The sequence below is a fragment of the Microchirus variegatus genome (assembly GCF_963457635.1).
Source record: "Microchirus variegatus genome assembly, chromosome: 8".
In the NCBI taxonomy this organism is placed as follows: Eukaryota; Metazoa; Chordata; class Actinopteri; order Pleuronectiformes; family Soleidae; genus Microchirus; species Microchirus variegatus.
This window is the reverse complement of record NC_139809.1, coordinates 3,204,871-3,232,746: the sequence shown is the minus strand read 5'-3', so window position 1 is coordinate 3,232,746 and position 27,876 is coordinate 3,204,871. Positions and strand designations below refer to the sequence as shown.

General features: G+C 39.4%; 4 protein-coding genes across 8 annotated transcripts; 1 reads left to right on the top strand and 3 right to left on the bottom strand.

The window, feature by feature from the left end:
* Positions 1 to 154: 154 nt before the first annotated feature.
* On the bottom strand, positions 155 to 11,946 carry gatd1 (glutamine amidotransferase class 1 domain containing 1; the record flags this gene model as incomplete). 5 transcript variants are annotated; one of them, XM_083894220.1, is made up of 10 exons in its annotated part: positions 11,827 to 11,946; positions 10,796 to 10,880; positions 7,001 to 7,192; positions 5,882 to 5,956; positions 5,585 to 5,605; positions 5,215 to 5,319; positions 4,987 to 5,142; positions 4,823 to 4,909; positions 3,365 to 4,731; positions 1,917 to 1,987 (listed from the first exon to the last, which is right to left on the bottom strand). In XM_083894220.1, exons 2-9 carry the CDS (start codon positions 10,877 to 10,879, stop codon positions 4,672 to 4,674), a joined length of 780 nt encoding a protein of 259 aa, XP_083750346.1. In that variant the 5' UTR covers position 10,880; positions 11,827 to 11,946. The 5 variants fall into 5 exon arrangements, with proteins under 5 accessions (XP_083750348.1, XP_083750346.1, XP_083750345.1 ...); XM_083894219.1 differs by having other exon boundaries at positions 5,585 to 5,956; XM_083894221.1 differs by lacking the exon at positions 5,585 to 5,605.
* Positions 11,947 to 12,361: 415 nt separating this feature from the next.
* Positions 12,362 to 18,212, bottom strand: cracr2b (calcium release activated channel regulator 2B; the record flags this gene model as incomplete). The annotated part of the gene is made up of 17 exons (XM_083893682.1): positions 12,362 to 12,382; positions 12,501 to 12,608; positions 12,713 to 12,820; positions 13,010 to 13,124; positions 13,260 to 13,341; positions 13,429 to 13,555; positions 14,027 to 14,147; positions 14,919 to 14,928; positions 15,140 to 15,246; positions 15,398 to 15,469; positions 16,365 to 16,552; positions 16,639 to 16,734; positions 16,824 to 16,914; positions 17,013 to 17,159; positions 17,500 to 17,647; positions 17,772 to 17,883; positions 17,964 to 18,212. The coding sequence occupies 17 exons, from the start codon at positions 18,210 to 18,212 to the stop codon at positions 12,362 to 12,364; spliced, it is 1,902 nt and encodes a 633-aa protein (XP_083749808.1).
* Positions 18,213 to 22,658: 4,446 nt separating this feature from the next.
* tmem138 (transmembrane protein 138) lies at positions 22,659 to 23,519 on the top strand (the record flags this gene model as incomplete). Its single annotated transcript, XM_083893527.1, has 4 exons — positions 22,659 to 22,786; positions 22,908 to 23,079; positions 23,212 to 23,287; positions 23,384 to 23,519. The coding sequence occupies 4 exons, from the start codon at positions 22,659 to 22,661 to the stop codon at positions 23,494 to 23,496; spliced, it is 489 nt and encodes a 162-aa protein (XP_083749653.1). The 3' UTR covers positions 23,497 to 23,519.
* A 764-nt stretch (positions 23,520 to 24,283) lies between these two features.
* On the bottom strand, positions 24,284 to 26,540 carry tmem258 (transmembrane protein 258). Its single transcript, XM_083893914.1, has 4 exons — positions 26,479 to 26,540; positions 26,011 to 26,120; positions 24,536 to 24,664; positions 24,284 to 24,433 (listed from the first exon to the last, which is right to left on the bottom strand). The coding sequence occupies exons 1-3, from the start codon at positions 26,479 to 26,481 to the stop codon at positions 24,538 to 24,540; spliced, it is 240 nt and encodes a 79-aa protein (XP_083750040.1). The 5' UTR covers positions 26,482 to 26,540; the 3' UTR covers positions 24,284 to 24,433; positions 24,536 to 24,537.
* Between the last annotated feature and the right edge of the window lie 1,336 nt (positions 26,541 to 27,876).

The window sequence follows — 27,876 nt, the reverse complement described above, 5'->3', positions numbered from 1 at the left end:
TTAAGAATGTATCTGCACCCTGTTGTTGTTGTTGTTTTACTTATTGAATCCTCAAATCAAAAACTGTTCTGAGCATCTTCCAATGTTTTTTTTGATTTCATGATTATAAATGTGAAAACAAATGATTCAGACATTTTTTTTTTTAAATATTTGTTTACTTGCCACTACAGAGCAGGATGAGATTGTTTACAGCGAGCGAGGTCGACTGCATGTTCTGACCAGTTATCAGGTGTCTGTCTACGACGACATGCACAGCGTCTTCTTGACTTGCTGGAAAAAACGAGGAGACAAACGAGATAGATAATTTAAAAAAAAATGTGGTTTCAATATTTCACTTAATTAATTTAGTATCCGTGCTCACCTGTGTATGACCCTCCGCTGTCTTTCACAAAGTCTTCCACAATCAAGGGCAGGTTGGCAAAGTCAGGTCTCCTCACCAATTCAAATACGGATGGCTTTTAAGAAAAGCAGTGACCGCTATTAATACACATATTTTAAAACGTATTAATATGTCACGTATTGGCTACTTGTGGCGGAACTAACCCCTGTTAAACTGTAGCCATTGAAGATCCACCTCTGTCCCTCAGTGGCACAGCACAGAGCTGACACTCCCTGTCCCACTGCACAAACCGGCTCTGCAAACAACAACAACAACATGCATCCAAATCTCTGCACATAATAAAACATGCACATTATGCACTGACTACTTTTTTCTCACTTTGGTGAGAGATGAAGTGTGAGAGAATGCGGTGCAGAGAGCCGCTGTGTGCCAGGTCGTTCAACGCTCCGGGGCAGTCCGGGATGAGGAGCGCCTGATATCTGGCACCTGCAAAAAAAAGTCATAATGACAAAAAAACTGATCAAAGTCCAACCAAGAGAAATGAAAACAGATAAGTGGATATGACATTAATATTTGTTAAAGCGGAACTAGACCGGAGGTTCCTATTATCGCTGTTTTTTTGGTGTGTATCTGCGTCATTACCTTGTTTATGAAGCCCTGACGGTTCGAAACAAACAGTTCAGCCACTGCTGAGAACGTTGTGTTTTATTGTAATCTCTGGGCTCAACGAGATCACTGAAAATCCCGTACTAGTTACGTAAGCAGCGGTTCTCCTGAACAACCGATCGTCCTGCTCCGGGCGGTAGTCCGGGCACATCCGGTTACGTACATTGAACCGCAGAAGAAGAATAACGTCCGTTGTGGAGGTGTTTCACGAGCAACAGTGTCTTCTGACTCTGGGTCTGACTCCGGTTTAAAGTCATAAAGGGACTGCGGCGGGGAGTCGTGACGAAGCTATTTTTAAACACTGTTAATACAATGTTTTGATAATGAGTAGCAGTGCATCCACCGCTCCAGAGGGGGGCGCTGCGCTTCTGAGAGCTGACGTGATAGATTACGTCACTTCCAGATACCTGGCCAATCACAACACAGGTGGGAAGGCTCTACGCTGGCTGGCCAATCACAACACACTCTGTCTTCTCGGGCGAGATTTATGGCTGAAATAGCGCGACTGACAAGCGCTTCGAATGGACAGATTTCAATCGGCTCGTTTACATCAACTATGAGGATTTTGACCATAAAAACAACTTAATATATGTAAGTAGACCTCCATAACTCACTTATATGTGCAACAGGACCACTCTATGTGACCTTTAACACGATAAAGTAACAACATACATGTAGTAACAGTATGGTAATTGCAATGAGGAAGTAATATGGTAATACCATCTCATTATTTATTTCTTTATTATTGCCCAGCTGGAAATTATATTAGAAATCAGAAGGTATTACTATAATAAATCTCCCTATTGCAAAAATGATTGCCCTACTATTACCATGTTGTTACTGTGATTGTGTCGTGTTAAGAGTATTTCACTTACCATCTATAGATTCGAGTTTGGCGGGCGTTGCGTACGGTTTCACGTTGAAATCCTGTACCCATCTGGCAGTGCTTTCATCAACTCCAACAAAGTCTATTGACTTTCCCTGTAATTCAGAGAAAAGTAAACGGCACCCGTATATCAGTCAAGTTAGTAGTGAGTAAGTTTATGGTATTGCTGAGTTCACATGGGGTCACTATGTGAACAAACTGAGATTCATGAGCTCACAGATCCCAACAGTGCTGTATATTTTATATATATAATTGCACCTTGTATTTAAAACACTAGATGCATAGATAAATTATTCTAGTGGGATTTATAAATAAAACTGATTATTCGATCTAGTGCAGATAATAAATCTGTCATGACTTTAAATCACATTCAAAATAAACCTACTGGTGGTTCTGGTATATAAATATTCAAGACATTTTACACAGTAAAAAGACAAAGTTAAATCCATGCAACATCTTGATTTGTTTGCTTCAGTTCACCAATGCAAAGCCAGCACTGGGATAAATTGCTTTAGATTAAGAATTAATCAATTAAGAAAGTGCAATGAGAATATGACGATGAGGCTGTAGGTTTGAGTTCAGGATAACTTTGAACAATATTCAGAAGTCTATAATAGCTCGTGGGGGAAAAAAACATAGTCATGTGGTGCATGATTTCACACTCCTGTAGCACCTCTCTTTAAACTGCTCAGCCTACCTGATAAAACATTCTCAGCTTGTCAAAATGAGTACAATTGTTTTAAATCGGTGAAAAGAAATGTGTTAATTAGGTGTTGATGGCAAATAAAAAGCCTCTAGAACAGAACAGCTTAGAGTGCAGTCATGTCGATGACGTGTGGTGTGATGTGTTAATCTGAAACACACAAATACACAAAGGCATCATCCTGTTACATAAAAAAACAAACACAACAGCCACCACAGCAGGAACGGCCTGTTCGCCTCTCATTATACAGTATTACTAATGTTGAGGTTGGGGCAGGGTGTACTGGTTGTTAAAACTGCACTTATTGTATTTATTTCCAAGGGAGTACCATGTGATTATCACACAAATAATTATGTGAACACGTCTGTGGTAGATGTTAATATTTTGCTCAAGATGGACAATAATCCGGGTGAGACTACATAACCGTATTTCCCCGTAAATACTCATTATAATAATTTTTGATAATTTATGATTATTTTCAATATTGTATATGAAATCAAGAAATTAACAGTGTGCAAACACTGATAATTTACAAATTATGGAGTTATATTTCATATTTGTAATTTTAAAAAGGAATAAAATGCTTTGCTATCATTTCTAGGACCTCTCCAAACCTGGCAACCTAAACGTTCTTTTTAAGTATATACTCTAAGTTCCTCTTTTTTTCTTTAACTTCCTGTACGGACTGAGATACCTCGGTATTTTAAGGCTGAAGATGACAGATGAAGATGATGACAGTGTATTTGTGAGCTTTTAAATAAAATCTTACCCCCGGTGTGGCTGTTTGGAGATTAAACGCTGAGCTACAAAGATTGAAGGATTGGTGGAAAGACGTGGCGGACACTCCTGAACAAACAAGCACATTCTGATATTAGGACAGTGACTTATTTATCAATAATACTGTGTAACTGCCGCTAACTATCACTGTCATTTAATTCATATTAAAAACACCAGTAGTAACAAGGTAACACTCACCTTGAGGAGACGCACTCGCCACCATCAAACACGTTGCTTTCGAAGACATTTCCTAAGTCTTTGTGCCAAGTGCGCATCAATTGTTTTAGCCTCTTTTTTTTTAAATGAACAAAATGACAACATAACACTTGGTAAAAAATCGTGCAAGAAATAAACACACGAAGAAGAATTCCTGTCAGCTGACAGCAACATCCGCTCAAAGGATTTCAGAATAAAGGTTCACTGAGGGAGGAGCGAGCGGCAGGTGTACTTTTATTTTTCATTCAAAACACGTTTTTGATTTTGGGGCTCACTGCATGACACACACGTATACACAGAAAATGGGACCAGCACTATTACACATATACTTTAAAGGTACAATATGTAGTATTGATGGGTTTATATAACCCAAAATCCACTTTTTTATACATATTATGTGCTCCTGCATTGTCTAGTCGCTGTATAATAGTTTTTGTTTCATTTTCGTAGTGTTTCAAAAAGTCATGTAAAATAACATGACCGCGGACCGCGGTTGCATAGCCACTGTTAGCAGAGAGACGCCATGTTTCTACCGGAGCCTGTAAGGACAAACGCGAGAGAACAAATCAAGCGTCTCTTTACTTGTAGCGGAAGTCCCGCCTCCTCTCTCTCCGCTTTGTCTGATACGGCCGTGGTAGCTCCGCCCTCTCCCTCGCCTCACGAACCTCATCTGCTGACACGGAGAAAGACGACGAGGACGACATTTGACCAGCTGCGGATACCGTAGCGCTCAGGGAAGGGAGGGGGTGAGCAGAGCAGCAGGTCTTTGTTGTAAATTTCAGCCTCTCCTCTAGATGGCACTATAAACTACTTATTTCCCCTTTAATTTAAATTTAAAATAATATAAAATAAAACTATTTTTTACCCCCATCCAAACACACATTTTCTGACAGTAAGTCTGTGTATGCTGAACGTGTCCGTAAGAAACTAAAAAGTGCTGTCCAGCAGCATTAATATCTCTACTGTTTGCACTCTGAAAATCCCAAATTGGATCAATAATATCACAGCACATCACGACTGTATAAATAATTTGGGGGCATCGACGTTTCCACTAAACATTTTTGTGACACTTAAAAAAAAAAATCAGTACGAATCGTCGTTCAAATTTTCATAAAGGCAGCAAGTGAACATCATCCCAAAAATCTGAAAGAAAGAAGACACGAGGAACTTCTTATACTCAAACATTGTGTTTGTTGTTACACTTCAGAAACTTTTAGGTGGTTAAGGTTTTTACCTGGAGAAATGCAATCCCAATGCCCACTGAACCAAGAATATACAACTGACTGAGGATGAAGTCTTCTAGTTTCACGATGCAGCCTCCCTACAGGCACAAGGAAAGCAGGGACAGTTAAAATCTTAGTTAGTCAGGGCGACCACAGACAGCATAGCGACACTCACCTCCACATTGTAGATGTTGGATGGATGGTCCCTGAGACCACAGAGGACCATCTGAGTCTTACAGCAGCTGTCAGGGACGAGTCTTGCATTATCTGCAGCCCGGATCCACACGCTGTCTCTCCAGTCTGAGAAGTTTCCGCTGCCACAGCACATGAACTGAGAGGGAAGAAAATAATGAGAGGAGCAAGGGGGAAGTGACACTGATCTGTATTAGTATCACTTCCACACCTCCTGCTGAAGCTTGTCCACAGCCCGTGTGACGCTCTCCTCCCCGGGCTGCCCGTATTTCTGCTGCATGTTCACCTTCAGGTTCTGTCGGAGCTCCTCGTCCAGCTGCGACAGAAGAGAATCACTTCATGCTCAGGAAAACCAATCGTCTCATTCCATAAAAATATCACTCTTATAACGTTTCTTTGATCTACCGTACCTGTGCAATGGCCACAAATAACCCTTCATAAGTCAGTTCTTTAAATTGATTTGCAGATATAGTTTTAAATCTTGACTGACAAATGTGCAAAGAGGAGAACTGAACTGTCATATATCAACCCTGTTAGAAAAACAGTTCGATATATGATGGAAACAGGTGACGGCAGATTACCTGGTAGCAGAAAGGGAAACACTGGAGCCAAAAAAAAGAGGGGAAAGAAAGAGAAGCGTGAGACAGATGGGGGAGGAAAAACTGTGCAAATGAAGAACATGCACCAAGAGACGTGCAAAGATTTGCCAGCAATGCCAACAATGGAAGTATGTCATAGATAGTGGAAAAAAAAAAAAAATGAAATGAAATGATGGAGAAAGACAAAAAGGTGTAAGAAACTGAAGGACAATGGAAAAAGCTGTGAAACAAAAGCTTAGAATGAACAGGCACAATATGAATATGATATGAACACCTTACCTCTTGGTACTTGATGTAGGCCAGCACACCGGCAATGATTTCCAGCAGGACAATACAGAGCAACAAGATCAAATACTGTGAGACAGTGGGGGAAACAAGAATACAACGGTAATTTCATTTCAACTACCAACATTAAGTTTAGGTATTTTAAAATACATTTCTGTGCTAAAATATGACTTTAAAGGGGAAGTAAGTAGTTTATAGTGATATCTAGAGGAGAGGCTGAAATTTACAACAAAGACCTGCTGCTCTGCTCACCCCCTCCCTTCCCTGAGCGCTACGGTATCCGCAGCTGGTCAAATGTCGTCCTCATCGTCTTTCTCCGTGTCAGCAGATGAGGTTCGTGAGGTGAGGGAGAGGGCGGAGCTACCGCGGCCGTAGCAGACGAAGCGATGAGAGAGGAGGCGGGACTTCAGCTACAAGTAAAGAGACGCTTGATTTGTTCTCTCGCGTTTGTCCTTACAGGCTCCGGTAGGAACATGGCGTCTCGCTGCTAACAGTGGCTATGCAACCGCGGCCCGCGACCATGTTATTTTACATGACTTTTTGAAACACTACGAAAATGAAACAAAGAAAATAATATACATCGACTAGACAATGCAGGAGCACATAATATGTATAAAAAAGTGGATTTTGGGTTATATTAACCCATAAATACTACATATTGTCCCTTTAAATTAATGACTAACCGTGCCCGAGTCAAAAAATTAGAATAGCTCATTTCAAATTCAAAGGCTGTGGAAGATATGGTCACAGACCTTTTGTACAGTTGAGCTTTAAGCGTTACGGCTTGACCCTCTTCAGGTCACGCAGGCACTCGGGAGGCCCGTCATTCCTCTGGCATGAGCCACGCTCTAAATCTAAACTCTTAAAACACACTCTGCGTGACTTTGTCTGTTATTTCTGACAGACGTGCCCGTCTGACATAATGGGCAGACGAGACAGAGAGTCACCAAGGATTAACTTTCAATACACGCAGACCCAGTGGGGGATTGTAGCGTGTGTGTGTATAAACAGTAAGTTTATACAACATTAAGCATCTATCCTCGGCCTCTGAATCCACATAAAGTAATAGGGTTAACTCTTTGGTTACCATGTTTTTAGTGCAATAATATTCACCACAATCAAAAGGCTCTTCATCTCCTTCAGAGTGGCACAGCATCCGATTATCCCCGTCACTATGACGATGACCCCGGCTGCTATCAGGATGTGAGCAGAGGCCGAATAAAAGCTGGAATTCAGTAAACTGACGTAGTCGCTCTTTTCCACCAGAGTCCACACTCCCACTGTGAGGAGAACTCCTCCTGCCAGCTGAAAAAAAAAAAAAAAACTCATAAAAAATTAAAAAATGACAGCAATCATTTTTTTAACACACACTCCTAAAGTGTCACAAAAGTTTGTATTCATATTTGATGCACATTTATTATTTCTAGGTCGGATATTTTGCACTGTTAGATTTTAGTTAGGAACACAGTCTTTCCTTAAAGTTAAAAAGTCTTCATTCATTCATTCATTGACGAACACTTTATCCTCCACATGATGGTCGCAGGGCCACTAGAGTCAATTCCATCTGACATAGGGTGAAAGGCGTAGTAAACCGCGGGGGCCAACGCAAAGAGATGAAACTAACCATTCACAATCTCATACTCACACCTATGGCCCATTTAGACCAGGGGTTCTCAAAGTTTTGATACCTGCATGGGGGCCAATTTAGGAACCCAACGTTGGACTGAGGGCCGCCAAAGGAAAAAAATAACAGAAAGAAATCCCATTTGTAATCATTTTAATGACCAGACCAGACTTATTGGTCTGTATCCAGTAATGTCCAATAAACATTTAACAAGCTTAGTAGCTCCTGGATTAAAATTATCAACTGTAATTCATTGCAGAAGGCCAGAAATGTCTCTGTGGGCCGCCATTGGCCCTCGGGCCGCACTTTTGAGAACCAATGATTTAGAGTATCCACAGGAAAAACATGCAAACTCCCACATAGAAAGGGCCAAACCAGGATGCAAACTGGCAACCTTCTTGCTGCAAGGCGACAGTGCTAGCCGCGCGCTCCACCGCGTGGGCCTTGAAAAGGTGTTGACGTGCAGCTGCTTTAATTGAATTGGTTATTCTCTCGCTGCATGTTTGACTACTATTTTATATTTTGTATTGCATACTGCACGTGCTAAACAAATACACACACCTGAACAAAATAAATGTTAAATAAAAATATAAAATCTAATGTTCTGGTATGAAGACACTGTTGGATTGTCTCGACAGTACAAACTACAGTACTGTGCAGTTACGCCATTAGATTTGTTATTTTAGCAATGTCATAATAACCATGTCGTGAAATCATCTCTCAATCAGTTTATTGGAACACATCCAGAAAATATGAGAAACATATACTATTTTATAAAAACTTTTGTTAAACAAGAGCACGACCCTGGAGTGGAAACCTAATTATTGGTAGAACCTGTGTGTAGTGGGTGGCGACCCATGAGTTTCTTGGTGCAGAGTCGACAATGATCACTACTACATCCACAGAACTCAGTTTTGCCTGACATGAGTCCATTTTTGACGCTCCTGTAGAAGGGACAGACGTATCCATCACTTCCAGAATAGGTCGACTATGCACTGCACTCGCTTCCATCTTCTGCGGGAATACAAGCCGTCCTTCTCGACACAATCCCGGTGGCAGCAGTCCCTCCCTTTTCAGGAGTAAAAGGTGATTTTGATTTTGAGCTGGGCTGTGGCGACAAATCCAAATCCTGTCGATTTCTTGAAGTCACTTAGCCATACGGACCACTTGCGGCCATATTGGTCCGTGACAGGCTTGTCCCAGGTAAGCTTCTCTTTCATCAGCTTCTGCGGCTTTTTTATATCTGCTATGTGTTTCTGCTCAAAAACATTTGACCTGTTGACTCCATCCCAGCGATAGCCTGGTGGGATATTGAACCGGTTTGGTTGTGGTGTCGGGGCCTTTATACTGAGGCTTCGCTTGAGTGTTTGTGCTGCAAGCTTTTTTTCCCGCCTAAGCGTGGCAGCCATCGGATCTCCCTCCCTTTCCCGCTCTCTCGACATACGGTCCAGATCCTCTTCGTCATAGTAACGCGCCAGTGGCTTCTGGCCTTCATGCAGTGCATACTCCAGTTTGTGCTGATCCATCTCACCCTGGGCCCAACCCTCTCCCCCACTGAGCATATGTCTCATCCTTTGCTGCTTTTTCTCCAGCTTTCCTCTTCCGTTCTTCTCTCTCCACGTCCAAATCTCTGCTCTTACCACTCTCGTCTCGAAAACACAGTCTGGGCATTGCGGGATCATTCCACAAGTACGATCTATCTGGTACGATTTTGTAGTTAGGGATCTTAGCTCTTGATCTTCTGGCGATAATATGTTGAAGCAGGCGGAGACCCTTTTCTGTGGGTGCGTGCATCCCCGTCCGTGGCTGATGAGCCTTCCTCATCACCGGTCTGTGAATCTGCCGTTGCTGGCCTCAAAGTGTCGGTAACAGCGACGGCGTTAACACGCTGACCGGCTTCCTGTCTTGTAGAGGCTAACAGGCATACGTAATGCAATAACACGTACCCGACCTGCTAGATATTTTTCAGTACATATTTCCTTATCCATCTTTGTATCATAGTCATCAAAGGTATCAACGTGTCCATGGTGCCTTTTATCTAAGAACAAAACAACAAAGGGCCACAAAGCCACGCATTTTTAAGGCCACCACCAGTTGATATTAACTTAGCTCAGGGGTCGGCAACCTTTAGAATGAAAAGAGCCATTTTTGTCCACTCTTCACCCAAATAAAATTAATCTGGAGCCACAAAACCTATTTGATCCTTAAAATGAAGATAAAATGTAAAGTTACATAAATACATATATACTCTATTTAAAGAACTACAATTTTCAAGTTGATACCCAACCTCTAAAGTGTAGAAAAACGACTTTCAAATAAAATAAAACGATTTCATGTAGTACTTGAATAGCTTTTGGGGAAGGTTTTTCAACTAGATGTGACAGATAAAACATCAAAACATTTTTATTTATGCCTTTATCTTGACAAAAAAGTGTAAAAAACATGAATATTTTTTCTTCAAAGCTAGATGGAGCCACTACAGAGAAGCTGAAGAGCCACATGAGGCTCTAGAGCCGCAGGTTGCAGACCCCTGACTTAGCTGTTCACAAATCACACTGTAACAAGTAAACCTGCACCAACCCTAAACTAAACCTAACCCCACATTGGCTCCTACACTGTGTTTTGTCCAACTATTTCACAATGACAAATATCTGCTGTGAAAAAAGCTCGATTAAACCAGGTTTATTCGAGACACGCTCGATCATTACATGCACATGAGTTAAACTCATTCACAGTTTACTAATATATAAGGCCAACTTTCAGTCACACCATTCCTCTCTAAATGACAAAGATTGCAGACTTTGACAGAAATAAAAACAACAAAGCTAATGCCGTGAAATAAAGGTGAAATCATGTTTTGGCATGTGGCGCCACCTACTGCCGTCTACCAATCATTGCAGTCAGTAGAGCCTCAGCTGCCGAGCGACCACAGGTTGCCAGTTACGTCAGAAAACAAAACCTAAAAGACCTTGGTATTTTGAATCTGAGTGTCGTAACCGTTTTTGGCCACATTCTTACATATGCCGCCTTTAAGAATTCGCACAGTACTTTATATGTGCAGTATTAGTTAGTAATAATTAACTAATTAACTATTGAAAATTAACTAGATTGCAAATAGAATTTAAAAGATTATCGGGCAATATATATATTTTTATAGAATATATGTACAATAAAACAAAGCTGTAAGTACCACTTCAGAGATAAACAGTGTGTGACAGAACACTTAACAGAGGGTTTTGCTGTCTTAATATCTGTAAAAAATATAAACATTTGCTATCACTTACCCAAAAGAGAATATTGAATAAAAACAGTAGATATTTGAGACAAATTGTCCCACATGTCTGACTTTTTCCACCTCGAGTTTCCATTCTGAAATCAAGAGAACTGGCATGTTATTACACTGTACAAGTTTGTGAAAACACAGAAGAAAACCTCACAACATCTGGAGAACAGCAGATCATACAGTTGAGTCTTTGAATGCACGATGCACAAAGAGCTTCTTTAAAAGCTGCGCTCATGCTAATCACTATCACATAACTTTCTGTTACTAAGCATGGACAATGGTATGCTAAAGCCTATTTGTGCTATATCTGATAGAGGCTGGTCTGTTGCACTTGAGACAGAGGATTTCCCTCAGTGTGTCACACACACACTGCTTCTGTTCCACCCTCAGTTGGAAGGTGATTTACTGGGTGGAGGTCAAACATAACTGCGGTGTATATATAAGGTATATAAGCTGACAGCATGTTCTCCTTTTTTAGGATTCCACGTAACATAAAAATAAAATGTGGTGCATTTCAAAGTCACAAAAAGAGCAGTGGAACGGGCTCGCTGATGAAATCAAATATGTTGAAGGGGAAAACATACTCAACAAACGTGTCACGTCATCCACCCGACAGATATATATGTCCTCATCGCAGTAACTGGACCTGATCTTCTCACACTCCAGTGATATACTGTTGACTTTTAACTATGTACTTACATCTGCTTTAGCCTCATCTGAACTTTCTCCGTCCATTTTGAAAACACTGTGACTTCTAGCATCTATACATTAGAGAACCACTCTACCCAAAATAAATCAAACACAAAATGGTAAAGTGACAATACATTTAAAAAATAATAACCACATTAAAAATTAAGTCATGATAATATATATATTTTTTTTTACTTGGGTCCATAAGGCAAAAATAACCCCTGTGTGAAAGTGATCATACAACAAAACAAACTCTCCTAATGGTCACATTCAATGAGTTATTTTTAACTCATTGTGTCATGGAAAAACTGCTCGGCCTTCCTAGGAGACAACACCACCTACCTGATTCTGCCTGGTGGACCCTGAAGGATGTAGATTATTGGGTTAATGTCCTCCAAGCTCCCACTAACCTCAGTGTCAGTGTGTTGCTGTCTTTGAAGGTTAACTGCAACAGTATAAGTTTTCTCCAACCACCCAGCGTCAGAGAGTCGCTCCTCTTTTGGCACAGCAGGAAAGCTCGTGCCTCACCAGCTTTATACAGTACATGTCTGCCCCCAGCTGGTCTCTCATGCACATTAAAAAAAATACATGTTTAATGCGGGACCGTTTAAAAATACTATAACAACAGGGGAATCATCAAAAATATGTTTTATTGGATATATTTTAATTTGCTACATGACAGCTTGTGTAAACCTTGCAGATACTGTTCAGTAAACTTGTTCACAGAGAAAATGGCAACATGTGACTTTAGGACAAAGAAATGGAACCACATTGACATTTTTTAGTGTTAATCAGACGTCTTTCCTCTTCTGTCTATGTGCAGCAGCCTTTTTTAGATGTTTCCTCAGTCAGTAAAAGTGCATTTACATAATGTCGGTCATGCTGGGCCACCAAAATCCTAAAATGACAGATATTATTAAATGAATGTGCAGCACAAAACACAGTGTTTTAGATTGTTTCCAAAAAAAAAAAAAAAAAAAAAAGATCTTTAGTATAGCTAGTAAGGTTAATAGTACACATGCATTAGAAAGAAATATGATGTCATACCTTGCCAGGTGAGTCATCAGCTCCTCCACGTTACTACCCGTTTTGGCACTGCACTCGTAAAACAAAGCTTGGTATCGCTGTATAAAAGAGAGAAAACAGAACATTTGTTTTTTCTTTGCTTTGCACAGAAACACGGTGAGAAAATCACTGAAGAAAGTTGTTTGAATATTCAAATGCACACCTCAGCCAGCCTCCGCCCGGCCTCCGTTTCCACTTCTCTGCCAGTTTGGTCCTCCAGGTCCAGCTTGTTCCCCAGCAGCATTAACACCGCACCTTCACTCATCTTCTCCTGGAACAAAGAACAGTTTGTAACATGTTAAATCAAATTACTCAGGTAAATCTACACAAATAAACTCCCTTGGTAGTCATCTGTGTCTACTGAGATTCGTGTTATGCAACTATATGTAAATGACCTGAATGTGTATTCAAAGTACTTTTTTTTTACATACAACCATCCATCACACCTCCACTTGTTCACCTTCACAGAGTCTATCCATCCTCTCACCACCGTGAAGGAGGTGGCGTGAGTGATGTCATACATGGCGAGGACGCCATCAGCCTTTCGGTAGTACTGCTCAGTGATGCTGCGAAACCTGCAAAGAGAAGAGTCAGTAAAAAAAAAAAAATGTACACACGAGAAGAAGAAGAAGAATTCACTTGTTAGGTGGTTTGGAATAAAAAGTAGAGATGATATCACGTGGAAACGTAAGGCTACAAAAACATCGAACCTCTCCTGTCCTGCAGTGTCCCAAAGCTGCAAGGTGATGGTGATGGAGCCCAGAGTTAATCTCTTCATCTGGAAATCCATACCTAAAAAACAACAGAGACCTCTGGTTTATTTTATTTTTGTTCATTTTAATCATTGACAACAAGTGATTAAAAACTAAAAAATCTTACCAACGGTAGCATTCAAATTACTCAAGAAGCTCCCAGTGCAGTAGTGTTGGATGAAGGAGCTCTTACCCACACCTGAGTTACCCAAGAATACCACCTTGAACACTCGCTGAGGATTGACAATGTTGCTCTAAAAATGTGGGTAAATGGCCACATTTAGCTATTTGATTTTTAATCTTAAGAGGCGAGCATGTTGTTGTTGTTGCCAAAGACATACACTCACTGACTACTCTACTTTAATCATGGTCACGGCGAATTGCTAGTTCAAAATAGAGCATCGGCATGAAGAAAAAAGATGATTGAAATACATGTGAACAAGGCAGAGGGGGGCTGGTCTGAGTATTTCAGAAACTACTCATCACGAGGGTTTAGAGAAAATAGTCCGAATAAGAGAAAACACCCAGTGAATGGAAATATCTTTTTGGTGCCAGAAGTCAGCAAAGAATGAGCAGGGTGGTCCAAAAATAGTACAGGAAACAGTAATGACATAAATACTTGTAACAATCAGGGTTTGCAGAGGACCACACCAGGTGACACTCCTAGCATGCACGCCCGGTAAAGTGGCCAGTGAGTGTATGACAATCTGATCCGTTTTCCCTACCTGAATTTGAGCCTGTTCAACATTTTCACACCTGACACTACACGACGGCTGGTGTTTCTCGGACGCGTTTGTCGCCACTTTGTCTTTGTCCTGTTCCAACTCATCGGGTGAGTTCGGCGGTCTTCAGAATCAATGGATACACAGAATTAGTGGCTTCCGCAGTAGAGTGACAATACTCTACTGCGAAGATTGTATATGCAATATCAGATGCAGGGGAAGTCATACAAACCTTTGCAGTGGCTTCTCTTCTAGTAAGTAGTTACCTATGATTGAGCCTTGCTTCTGCAAAGTCTTTGTGACAATTGGATTCTGAAAGGTGTTTTTTTTTTGTGGAAAGTGAGGCAGAAAAAAAAACAAGTGGCATTAACATTTTCCTACTCTGTCAAATAGATATTTATACTCTCAAACATGACATAGTAGAAATACATAGTACATTAACAAACAGAGTCTTCTTTGAACCAACTGGTTTACATAGGCACTTATTTAACAAGCACAAATTCAGTTCTATAGTACACTGACACTTGTTCTGCTACAGTAACATCAGTAGTACACACATGTTCTCCTTCATGGTGTGACAAGAAAAAATAAGCAGATAAACAACAGGCGTTCATCATCTTGTTTTTGAATGGGCTCAAATGCAAAATGTAATTAATATTATAAATAAAACATAAAAATAAAACATCCTTATTATTGTACTCATTGAATGTGGCATGGGATAAAAGAAAAACCTGCATAATAACCCAAATGTATGACAAAAGAAAGGGCTTTATTAGTTTGGCATAAACTGACCTGCATTAATGTGAGTATTATATAATATTTTACAGTATACTTATTTACATAATAATACTATCGCTGTGCACTTGTCACAGGACAGTAAAGCCCTTTACTTCACTGACCAGCATCTTTCGAAGAAAGAAAAAAAAAAGAGCAAACAATAATGCTGACATGCAAAATCTGTCGGCAATTACATCACAAGTTCAGTTAATGACCAAACAACAATGGCCGTCTGTATAAATAATCATTGTCCAGAGGAAGGAATAAAGCATGGAGCCATTCCAGGACTTAGCTAAGGGCGTATAATCTCCTGTGTCCATGGTGTGCAAAGGTCTTCACTGAGGTAGTAAGATAACGGCACAGCAGGATGGACAGAGCGTCTGTGACTAACCCTCGTCTGAGTCTGCTGGGCATCTTTCTCATCTCGCAGCCGTTTGTTCATGTCCCTGATACGAAAAAAGAGAAAGTCGTGTCGAACCGGTGCACACTTTGAAGACAACGGCCGCTCATCAGGAGTGGTTTTTAAGGGGATTTTCTTGTCAGAACCACAACACTTTTAAATTTAAATGCAAAAGCAAACAACAGCAGTTGACTCACCTCAACAGCTCCAGTTGCCTTGAGAGGCTCTCCTTTTCTTTTTGAATATTCCTTGAGACCCTCATCACATTTCTACAGTGAAGCAAGCAAATGATAATGTATATAACTTTTTTATAATATATAAATCCCGTAAAACAAACAAGAAAATGCTCCCACTAAAAGTTGCCTATGTAGCATAAGAATGATATTAGCTCTTATTCCTCTGTGCAGTTGAGCTTCAGTGTTAACCAACTTCCACCTCCTCTCTCCAAAGAAAGCCGAGAAAAAAGTCAAATGTCTGTTTTGATAAAGTGTAGAAGTTTTATTCACTTCAGAGAAGAGCTATGACAAAATAACAAACAAAACATTCCAAACCTAATCTTGCCTCCAGTAAAGAACACGGAAAATAGATGACAAAAAAACTAAGCTCACAATTTAAGAACAGGGGAAAAGAAAGTTAATACAACAACTATATCACCTAATAATCTAACCTTTAAATTACATACAAACAATGACAATTTAGTTACACTACAGCAAGTATTATTTACCTTTGACTAACAAACAAAACATTTCTCACAAGAGCAAAAACAAAGTGTTTCAAAGTGAACGTCAATACCTTACATGAAAACAACTTGCTTAGCTAACCTTCACATATGACACTTACCTATAACTCAACTACTACTATTACTATCAACATCAGTTTCGATTACACGGACAAACTATTTATTTGGAAAGAGTGAGGAAGAAGCCCAGAGCGCACAACCACTCCATTCTGTCACTGTCCGTTCATGAGAATATTTAATTCAGTAAAGGTATTCCTATCATCATAGGGACAATATACAGAAGACCGTGTGACTCATTTTCAATGTTACTTGATTCATGTCTCATATTTAGTTAGTTCCAGTTAGTGACATAAGAAGATGAGGTTCTCATCGTGCCTAATCGAGACATTCGGGCAGCTACTGTATCTGTGCAGTTCTCTACTCACCTCTGTCTCTCTGACTGTTCCTGGGCATCGTTGACCTGCAGCAGGCTGAGTTGACCCCGAGCGACCTGCAGCTGCTGTCTGGTGGATTCCACGTGCTCCTGTAGCTGGATGTTGAGGCTCCGCAGCTGCTGGTTCTGCTCCTTAAAGTTTGCCTGCTCACAGGTCAGCTGCCTGATTCTGGTCTCCAGCTTAAGACAAAGACAGGTTCCGTGTGATTAACTCACGGAAGTATGACGCTTTTCAGACATAATAATATAGCCATTCGAACACCTACCTCTTTCTGTTTGTTCAGTGTAACGTCCAGCTCTTGTTCTCGCATGTTCAGCTCCTCCTGAAGATGCTGTCCTCTTTGAATATGTTTGATGTTGTCCTGGATTTCAAAAGAAAACATCAGTAAATGCTAATGCAACAATCGTTTGTTTAACAACACATGGTGTTGGATGGACTAAACGTATCAACCTGGGCCTGTTGTCTCTGTCTGTCCTCTCTGAGTTGATTTTCCATTTCTTCATATATGGTCCGAACAAATTGATCGTGTTCACGCTCTCGCCTAAAACAGAGAGAAAAAAAAAAATCTTAGTTAAATCTCATTATCTTAGAAATACATTTTTAAAAAATGGGCAGCAGACAGTCGGAGGAAGTTGGGACCTGCATAAAGCTTGCTCCAGACAGTCCCTCTCTCTGATCGCGTCCTGTAGGCGGGACACTGTGTGGACCAGGACACTCTCCAGGACACCCAGCAGCTCTGGTCTTTCTTTCTGGAGCTCACACCACAGAGAACAGAGCTCCTGCTGACTGACACACAACACACCACAAAACAGCAGTTAAAACACTGGGGATGTCTCACCATAAAAGGTGTTCATTGAAAAGTTCTAGAATTAAAAGCTGCTGTCAGTGACTCATGTGGTAAAGTTCATGTGTGGAACCTTTACTGCCCCTTGTGGACTTCAGGGTAATGACCAAAACAGTGCAGTCTCCATGACCTAGTTATGTCTCCCCTTGCCCCTCCCGACTCACACACTCAAACACATAAATGGAGCTTTCCCCGTTATACAGTTCTAACATCGATTATTGATTATGTATGATTATAAGTAATATATGAAGCAGTTTCTGAATTGTTTAAATGTTCTCTTACTCTTCCAACAATTTGTCAGCACCCAGCTCCATGAGTATGTTCACAAATCCACCTGCAGCAGCATCCTGGAACCAGTCCACCTGATCTGCAGCCTCCCCTGCTTCATCTTGACTCAAATCATTCGAGTCCTCCAGATCCACCAACTCCCCTGCAGAACAAGCCAATAAATGATTTATAGTGTGTCTATGAAATGCTTCTGAATGAACGGTAGTTTTACCCAGAGTTATCATAGTGAAGCATGGTTTGAAATCAGTCAAAAATACCACACTCACCAAGTACTGTGTTGAACTCGACAGGAGTAAGGAATCCATTGCTCTCTCTGTCCATACTATCAAACACTGTCTCCAGTTGTTCAGGTGACAGCGGCAGCTCCATTTGTAGTCTCTGATCGGAGGACAATGAAAAATTCAAACCCTCCATAATCAGCCTGAATGTTCTGATTCTACACTACACTAGATACTCACCTGCATATCCCGCTTTGTGATGAAGCCTTTCCCCTCTTTGTCACAAAGCAGAAACAGCTCCTTGGCCTTTCCCATGGTCTCTCCCTGCGGGCTCACTACCGTCGTCTCTCTGGACAAAGTCGGCGATTGGTGTCCCCGGCTCAGCCTGGGGCTCGCGGCTTGAAGACCCCGTAGTCTGGGGCTCATTGCTACAGTCTCACCACTGCCTTGACCGACCAACACTTCATCGTCATTCAGCCACCTAGACATTGCTGCACAGAGGAACATCACATACCACCGTAAGGTGAATAACTGTGGTTTTATACATTGACATACATCATTCATTGGTTAGATTAATATCTTTATAACCTGGAGCCAATCCTATTTGATATATAGGACTAAAGGCAGGATCACATTCTGGACAGGTCAACATTATATTGAACTTTTGTTGTTGAAAATAGCTGATACTTGTTGCCCTAATGAGAATTGACATGAGAGTGATTTATTTACCCGTTTATAACGTCATAGATGTTCTACTACTATTCGGACGTATTATGATTTAATGATATTTTAGGTCTTCTCTTTCAGTGGTCGAAAACACTGTGTCTGAGGCTGTCAAACATGAGGTGAAGAACAAAATAAGCTGCGACTGTGTGCATTATCTACAGCTGCTGCGATCGTGGGCTGGAGATTATTCTACACTCAATGAAGATGTTATTTCTGTCAAACACAATGGAAGTTATTTCAAACATTTTTATGTTTTTCCAAAATATTTCAGAGAAAACATATGACACAATCACCTGGCAGTCGTCACTGTGTATTGTCAAGAAGAAATACTAGATTGCATGTAAAGCAATGGAAATATCCCTTTGCCCACAGGAAAATGCATTATGAACCACCTTTCCAAATGTAATTGATTAAAAAAGTTGTAGAGACAAAACAGGTACGTGTGTTTGTACAGAGTATACATGTAAACACTGCAGTTTCAAATCACTTGTTTAACAAACGTGACGTGGAAGAGAAATCACATTTTATGAATTTTGGGCGCTTTTTCTCTATCAGCCTCAAAGCAGGAGTCTGCTCTTCTTTCTGTAATTCTCTACTTCATTTACTCATCATCCGGAAGTGTAAATAAAGTGGCAGAACTTCTGTTTGTTTTGACATCAAGGGAAGTCACATTTACAGACATCTCAGCTAGCCAGCAGACCAAAGGCAGAAATGTAGTAAGCAGGTGTAGTGGCTCATGTACATCACTACAACAGTAGTGTACAACCGTAAATCACTGAGAGAGCACAGTGTTAGAGGCAGAGTTATGCTAACTATGCATCATAGAGCTGAATTGAACAAAGCACTGGAGAGAAAGTGTTTTCAGTTGTAATTCGTTTCACATGTTCTCAGCCACTATTTTTTTTTTTTACATATAAAATGTGTGAATAGGGGAATTTTCTTTACATTGACTTTAAAACTTAAAACAAATGCTGTTTATTTGTGCTCTCTCTATATATATACATATATGGGCTATATAAATAAAACACGACTCGACTTGACTTTTATATGCTGGTTAAATAAATGTTATGAAGGGAGTGGAGTGCATGACTGTCACCAGGATATTCGGAAGGGTAAGAACCAGGATGGTGTCATGTGAGAAGAGTCACTGTGTGCTTGGGGAGGGAGGGTTGCTGCATTAGAAGAGATGCAAATACACACACAGACTTGTTTGCATTGTCAGAATTACCACCATTACAAAACAAATTTTTACCCCTCAAGAACGATGATGGGGAAACCGTGCATCAGTATCTTCGTGATTCGCAATTAAAAAACAGTGATTTGTGACAAACATTATGAGCATCGCTCACAATTATAATTTCTATTGCAACGTAAACTTCCAGTATCAACGTGAAAGACAAATAGAGCTGAGCAATAATTCAACAACAATATTCTGCACAATTTCCTTCAGTAGCAACACAATATCCATGCATGCAGCATAACACATGTAGTCACTTTGAATTATTCTCAACTGTGTGCATTGTTTAACAACTGTTTATCTTTTTTTTTTCATAAATAAGTTAGACAAAACATAATTTGACACTTATTATGACACTATCAATAACATTTTGAAATGTCTGAAACGCTCTGTCTTAGAATGAAATTAAATGCTGACTCTCCCTCATCTATGAATATATAAAGCCTCAAATTAAAGTATGTCTAGTAACGAAAAAGGCATTAAACATAAAGTTTCTGCAGATAAGATTCTTGTGTAAACATGTGTTGAGGAAAAGACACTTTTCACAGTATACAGGAGCCACGACAAAGGTCAAATAAACTTCAACACACCTTTATCTCACCATTTAACGCTGTGAAAGTGACTTCGGGGTAATAACAGTGTTTACACAGCATTTTACAACTAAAGCGTCAGTCTGTCAAAACGCCCCAAAGCGTCCACTTACAAACACGACTACACACAGTGCGACTGTACGAGTTTAATTGTAACATATGTTGCTTTTAAAAAACCATCTTTCATAATAAAACGGGAAGTGAAAACGGTGCGAAAGGACCAAAAAGTTCCCCCTTCTTCGAAATTCGGTCACAAACAATGACTGAAATGACTTAGACGCGACTGGTTAGCAAGACAGAAGAAGCAGAAACAGTGAACAGTGAACAGCAAGTGAGCCAGTTATTATTTTTGCCCAAACGGAAACATGGATACGCTCAGAATTACTCACGGTTTTGTGTTTTCTTGTCAGTTCAGCGAAGTCGAAGAACCTCTGACACTCTCCGACAAGTGTCCTGACAACAGGTGGCCACCACTACACCTTTGGTCACCTCAGTCATTCAGACTAGTACCGCCTTCAGGCGCTGGGTGGCGGTGGTACTACTGGAGAGGGTGACGAATGAATCCAGGGGGAGGCAGTAATGCAAAATGGCGGATTGCCAACTGCGGTAAAAGAGCGAAGAAGAAGAAGAAAAAAAGAACCACGTTTTATTGACGTATACCGTAATGTTTGGTATATCCCCACATTCTCCATCAACTCAGTGACACACACACACGTGAGGTTTTCATGACTTCAGGGGACTTTACGTTGACTTACATTCATTTCCTGTCGACGTACTCTTACCTTAACCATAAATACTACTGGCCCAATCCTAACCCTACCTTCAACCTAATCTTAAAATATATCTTCACCCTAAAATGTGCTAATTTACGTTATGGCGACTCGCTTTTTGTCCCCACAAGGAAGACAAGTCCCCATAATGTGACTGTGTAAACCGTTTTAGGTCACCATTCATACATCCATAATACATCCTTTCATTTGCCCTAACCAACATATCCACATTATCCACATTTTTTATTAAATAATTAATTTCACTTCCACTTCGCAACCTTCACAAAAAAAAACATGTAAGCAACTCCTTACACTTGGTGTAGTATTGAGAAATATCTCGAGAACATTTTAACCAGGCATTACGGTAAAAGGCAGCGTTACCATGGAATTTACGGAAATACATACATTACCGCGGCGAGAGAAGGCGGGGGGATGCAGTGATTCGAACAATAAAAAAATAAGCTCAAGCTTCTATCTGAAACAGCGTGGCTTATTTTCATCCTTCGTACATTCTTTGGTAAGTAAATGTAATTGTATTGGAAATGACGAAACGCGATTGTATAACAATGTTGTAACGGTGACGTCGAAAACGCAAGTAGAGGGAGAACCACTATATCAGAGCTGTGCTCCGTCTACCGAGTGTTTTGTTGTAGAGATAATAACAGTAGCAAATATTACCCTTATCTCCAGACAGGGTATAACAACAGACTGCTATGTTATTACTTGTATTTATCTTTTTTTTAATTGTATAGCTAGTAGATGTTGTGTGTTTACGTCTATCTATCTATCTATCTATCTATCTATCTATCTATCTATCTATCTATCTATCTATCTATCTATCTATCTATCTATCTATCTATCTATCTATCTATCTATCTATCTATCTATCTATCTCCAGACAGGGTATAACAACAGACTGCTATGTTATTACTTGTATTCATCTTTTTTTTATTGTATAGCTAGTAGATGTTGTGTGTTTACATCTATCTATCTATCTATCTATCTATCTATCTATCTATCTATCTATCTATCTATCTATCTATCTATCTATCTATCTCCAGACAGGGTATAACAACAGACTGCTATGTTATTACTTGTATTTATCTTTTTTTTAATTGTATAGCTCGTAGATGTTGTGTGTTTACGTCTATCTATCTATCTATCTATCTATCTATCTATCTATCTATCTATCTATCTATCTATCTATCTATCTATCTATAACCATGCTGCCCCAAGTAACTCACATTAAGGTTTTAATTGTTATTAAATATAACCATACCTCTTTTCTTTTTCACAGCATGTAGCCTCCCCCAGCAAAGATGCATTACTGGAAAAGGTCAAAAACATTTCATCTGACATTCTGGACAGTCTTCATCACATGAGAGTTGATCTTCCTGGACAAAATGAAGATACACAAAGCAATAGTACATTAGGGGGGGAAAGCCGTCACTTTCCGACTATATGAAAGGACAAGTTTGAACTCTGGAGTCAGTGTAAAAGACCAGATTAACTCGTCACCATCGGGTCCCAGCTTTAGGAAAAAAAAACACCCAGGAGAAAGGAGGAGAATAGACTGTGGATCTTGGTGGTTTTCACGCTCAGGCTGCTGAAGATGCTTCAGACCGGTAACTACTCACTGGTGCTGCTGATCCAGCTGACACTGCTGACCTATGACCTTTTAGTCAACTCCTTCAGTGAGCTTACAAGGGGAGAGCCTGTCGTCCAGCTAGTGCTTTTTATGTAAGTCATCCACATATCTTTAAACAGGAAATAAACACCCTTAACTAAATGTGTCCTTGTCAGTAAAAAATACAAAATACTGTTTGTTTACATAATAACACCTGTACATTTATGCCCACAGAATCCAGGACATTGCCATTTTATTCAACGTGATCATCATCCTGCTGATGATGTTCAACACGTACGTGTTCCAGGTTGGCCTGGTTTCTCTGTTGCTGGAGAGATTCAGGGCAATGTTGTTCTTCTCCGTCACTTACCTGACACTCAGCATCTGCCTCCACTCCTGGGTGTTGGTACGTTCTAAACTCATTTAAAGTCATTACGTTTTAGCAAGTTTTAAAAGTGAAATATTACTGAATGTACTGAATTGAAGTCAGTTGGTCCACATGAACTCTGATTGAAAAAAATACTTTCCTTACCTTTAGAACCTTCGATGGCTTACTTCCAACCAGTTTGTTTGGACAGATGGTCTTCAAGCTCTTTTTGTTTTTCAGAGAACAGGTAGGCAAATCAGTCATGCAATCTCCATCACAAATAATTAATTTTCTCTGGTCTCTTGTCGTTATTGAGAAATGTTTCTTTTTTTTATTTTAACAGGAGCAGTGTTGTATTACTACTTGTACAAACGCACAGCTGAGTATATGGGAGACCCCAGGCTGTATGAGGACTCGCTCTGGCTGCGTGACGCCTTTGCCAGAGCCCGTCAGTGAAGAGACAGTTTACTATCGAGGAGGACATAGTAGATCATTATAGTGTGCTTTTAATGAAAAGTGGACATTTTTTTTATTATTGTTTATATGCTTTGACATACGGACAGTCAAACACTAGGTTGATGTTGAACACTGATCGTGAAAAAAGGTGTTTCAGAGCGTGTGTTTATTGGCTCTTCATTGCCAAGTGGGCAGCTGGTAAAACGGTTTACCAGTTAAGATTACCATGGTATAATATGTTGTATCATTTTAATCTGGAATGAGTCTGTTAATCTGTGTGGCCTTTGTAAACAATTTGAGTTGTAATGGAAGACAAATAGATTTGTTGGAAAATGTATTATTTCCCTGCAAAGCAAGGAAGAGGTTGGTTTATTCTGTCTGTTGTGAGACAATGGTGTTGTTTACATGATGCATACGTTAACTTTCATGTGAATCTGGCCATCTTTATGCAGGGAAGTTTGAATTGCATTCCTACTGTTCGTAATAAATAACCTTTCTGTAATCCTGGTGTCAGTCTACATCAACGTGGTGCTCGGTATTATCCTGGAGACAAGGTAAAACAGATGGCTCTATTTTTAAACAGAGATTAATCAGGGATTGAGGTTCTTTTTAGGCATTACTAGTGAAACAAACTATAAATACCTGGGTACGACAAAAAAAACCTTCTATTCCTAGGCAGCCTACTGATCTCTGTAAAAGTGTTCAGTAACATTTTGTGAATAAGATGTGAATAATTACAATAATCGTAACCGTGAGGCTAAACAAATAAAGACAACAAACATTTGTACAAATACCCTTTACTTGAGAAAACAAAACCTGACTCCATTCATATGATCCCAAAATATTGTCAGTGCAGTCCAATTTAATCCAGAATCCAGTTAGGGTAGTCGGTGATGTTCTTTGTCCTGGAATGTGTCATATTTCTTTAAGCGTGTCTCTAGAAACAGCAGGAAAACAAGAAACAATGTCGTTACCAACTATATTGTTGATAATAATCAGATTTAAGAACCATTAGACATGAATAATATTCTAAACGTACCTTCATACGTAGATGCCGACCCAGAGTAATAAAAATAGCACCCCAAAGCCCATAAAAAGTGAAGCCACGAGGGAGATCAGCAGCTCTTTGTAGACGTCCCTGGTGTATTTTGTTGAAGTCACCTCATAACTGACAGAAAAGTTAAGGCAAATAGATTTAAAAAAAAAAAACATTGTCTACATTGTAATGATGTTTACTCAAGATTCACTTCTGGAAAAAAAAGCACTTTTTCTAATCCAGTGTTTGTGAGTAAAATCTACTTGTGTTTCTTATCTTACCGCAATAATTTTTTAGAAATGTCCACATGTTCCCAGCCACTGCAGTACTTGGTGAATAATATACAATATAAGTGTGGAGGCAGGCTTTCAGAGTTCAAAGATATCAAAAGCACATACTAATAGGGCTGCAACTAACGATTATTTTCACAATAGATTAATCTGTGGATTATTTTCACGATTAATCGGGTAATCGTTTGGTCCATAAAATGTAAGATAATGTTGATTGGTGTTTCTCAAACCGGGAAAGGACGATGTCCTCAAATGTCTCGTTTTGTCCACAAATCAAAAATTAATCAGTTGTAATGATTTCTTTGTTATTATGGAGTGAATAAAACAGAAACTATTAACATTCAAGACTCAAACAGATTATCAAAGCAGTTGAAAATGTATTTAGTCATCAATGAATTGTTTCAGCCCTACTTTTAAGTTTCCATGATCTACAGCTTAGCAGGAGAACATGCTTTAGAAACAGTGAACTGTGGGCCACACATTAACATTAAAACTACTGCCCTATTATGAAAGCAGCCCCCTGGGCTGTTTACATTTTAATAACCAAAAATAATCTTATTTTTGTTCTTTAGTTTGACACACTCTTCTCCATCTATTGCATAGGATTTAAATAGTATATTATTGATTGGATTTGTTTTACTATTTTCTATTCTTAAATGAGGTATAATGGCCTTCTGGGTTTGAACTGACCATATCATAATAGTATGTGTGCAAGTAGGTCAAAAATATGAACTTAATCATCTTTTTACATTTTTACTGGATGTGGTTGCTTAAACAATAATGTAGCCATTGCCAGCGAACAGGTCAGATAAAACTGATTGGTTGCAGATTTCTTTTTGGGACATCAAAGTTGAACTTATGTCAGCCTTTTGCTTAATATTCACAAATGTATACATTTTCAATAAAACATGCATAAAATGAAGCTATGATTGTGTCAAACACAACTCTTTGAATTAGCCCCCTTCAATAGTATATACGATATTTGCCTGAACATAAATTACTGGCTGGTGGTTTTATTATTTTTGAAGCAAATATTTACAGTACATTATTATTGTGTCCTAAATACTGTATTTTCACAATTAAACACTATTTTATGGTACGTTATTTCATCTCTTAATCCGTCCACTGCAGCTTCCCAGTAGTTATACTATATATTACCACATTCAAAGTGTGCAATGAAAAGGATACACGAAGAACCAGGCGGTGAAGAACATGCCGATGGCCAGCAGAACGACGGTCAGGTGGGGGAACACAGCCGGATTCACCGGGCTGGTGTACCTGGTCATAGCTTCGAGTTCCTGCAGGCAGAGCAGATAGAAATCCACGTTAGATTAGCCAAGCAGCATCACAACAACACCAAGAAACATACCATTGTAGTGTCCCCATTCTGTGGTTTCCGATAAATGCTGCATAATTATAAAACTTCGTCTAATTTAGTCTCCACAGAGCGGCAGAGTCGGTAGATTTTGACACAAGATGCTAACGATGCTCTGCTAGCCTGTATTATTTCGTGGGCAACGCTACAAAGCGCTGCTTCACCAGACCAGAAAGGACAACGGTTTACTTTAAAGACTGGAAATAACATGCAGATAAACAGTATGTCAATGTGTCGTAGATATTTAATCATATAAACCAAACCAAAATCACAAATCTTACCATGTTTTAATGATGTGCAGCTACTCCCGTAGACGACCAACATAAAAAGGCCACGTACTGATTATCACTTCCTGGTGACGTCCTGACGTACGAGTTACGTTGTGAATTGGGCGTTTGCTACCCATAGTTTAGATTGTCAGGCTTATCCTGCTTGGTAAATATTTTAAAAGTAAAAAAGTAAAACGTGGGACAACTCAACACTCCAATTTAAAACAGTAATACATCACGTGTAACCTTTTTCCTAAATACGTTTTTATTGTGAACTCTACATTGTTCCATATCATAGCAAACACTTTTATTTTCATATTCTGAGATATATCATCACAGATATTTTTGTGTGTGCAAAGTTGGAATGGACTGGCCCCCACCTGACCTGGCCCCACGATCTTATTTAAATTTGAGAACCCTGGTGTTGTATACTATATACATACTATACACTATATTTACATGCATGCTGAATATTAAGCTATCTATATCTATATTACATGTCCAAAGTGTAAAACTTAGAAGGGGCTTATTGGAAAAAAAATATAAATGTATAAAATCCTTTGATATTTTGTCGTCTTAAAATAATTTTTTCAGGCACAATTCAGGGCATTATTCTCCCCTCACACAATAACCATTTTATATATTTTCGACTCCATCTAGACTAGAGGACAAAATGTGGAACTGGTTCAGAGCCAAATACGTAATACTTAAACTACTACTGCTATTACTACTACTACTACTGCTACTAGTAATAATAATAATAATAATAATGATAATAAAACACAGGAGAAAGTTCAATCACAAATGGATTTACTGCATGCAATCATAGTATTAACAGTTTATTTATGGATGATATGTTTTGAAAATTTAATGATAAAATTGACTAAAAAAAAAAGGTAGTGATGTTAAAATACGCAACAACTTTTAGTGTTATGACATGTTCTTATAACAAACAGTGCTAAAATTAGAAATGCATTGTTGCAGTGTGTGTGTGTGTGTGTTTCCATAGTTCCAACAGCTAAAAGTTAATACACCATTGATATTACAGCAGCCAAAAATATCAACCAATAAAAACATTTTTTTCACAAAATACATCACATAAAATGAGCAGTGGTAGTAACAAAAATGAAGCTATACAGTTACATGTAAAGCAGTTCTACTGGAATATTTGAACCCAATGGGTGAACTAACTGGATAGAGAGTGAATGCAGTTCATACTGTATATACAGTGCAAAAAGTGCTACAGTGGTTTCATTATGCTAGCTGGTGCAGTATAAATAAGCAAAAACAGTACTTTACCCAGGTTAAGTCATAATAATTTTACTGAACAATGTGTTCAGCACATGAACACTGCACTCCATACATTTTGTCTGATAGTTGTTGCTGTTATGTCCCAGTAATATTTGAGAC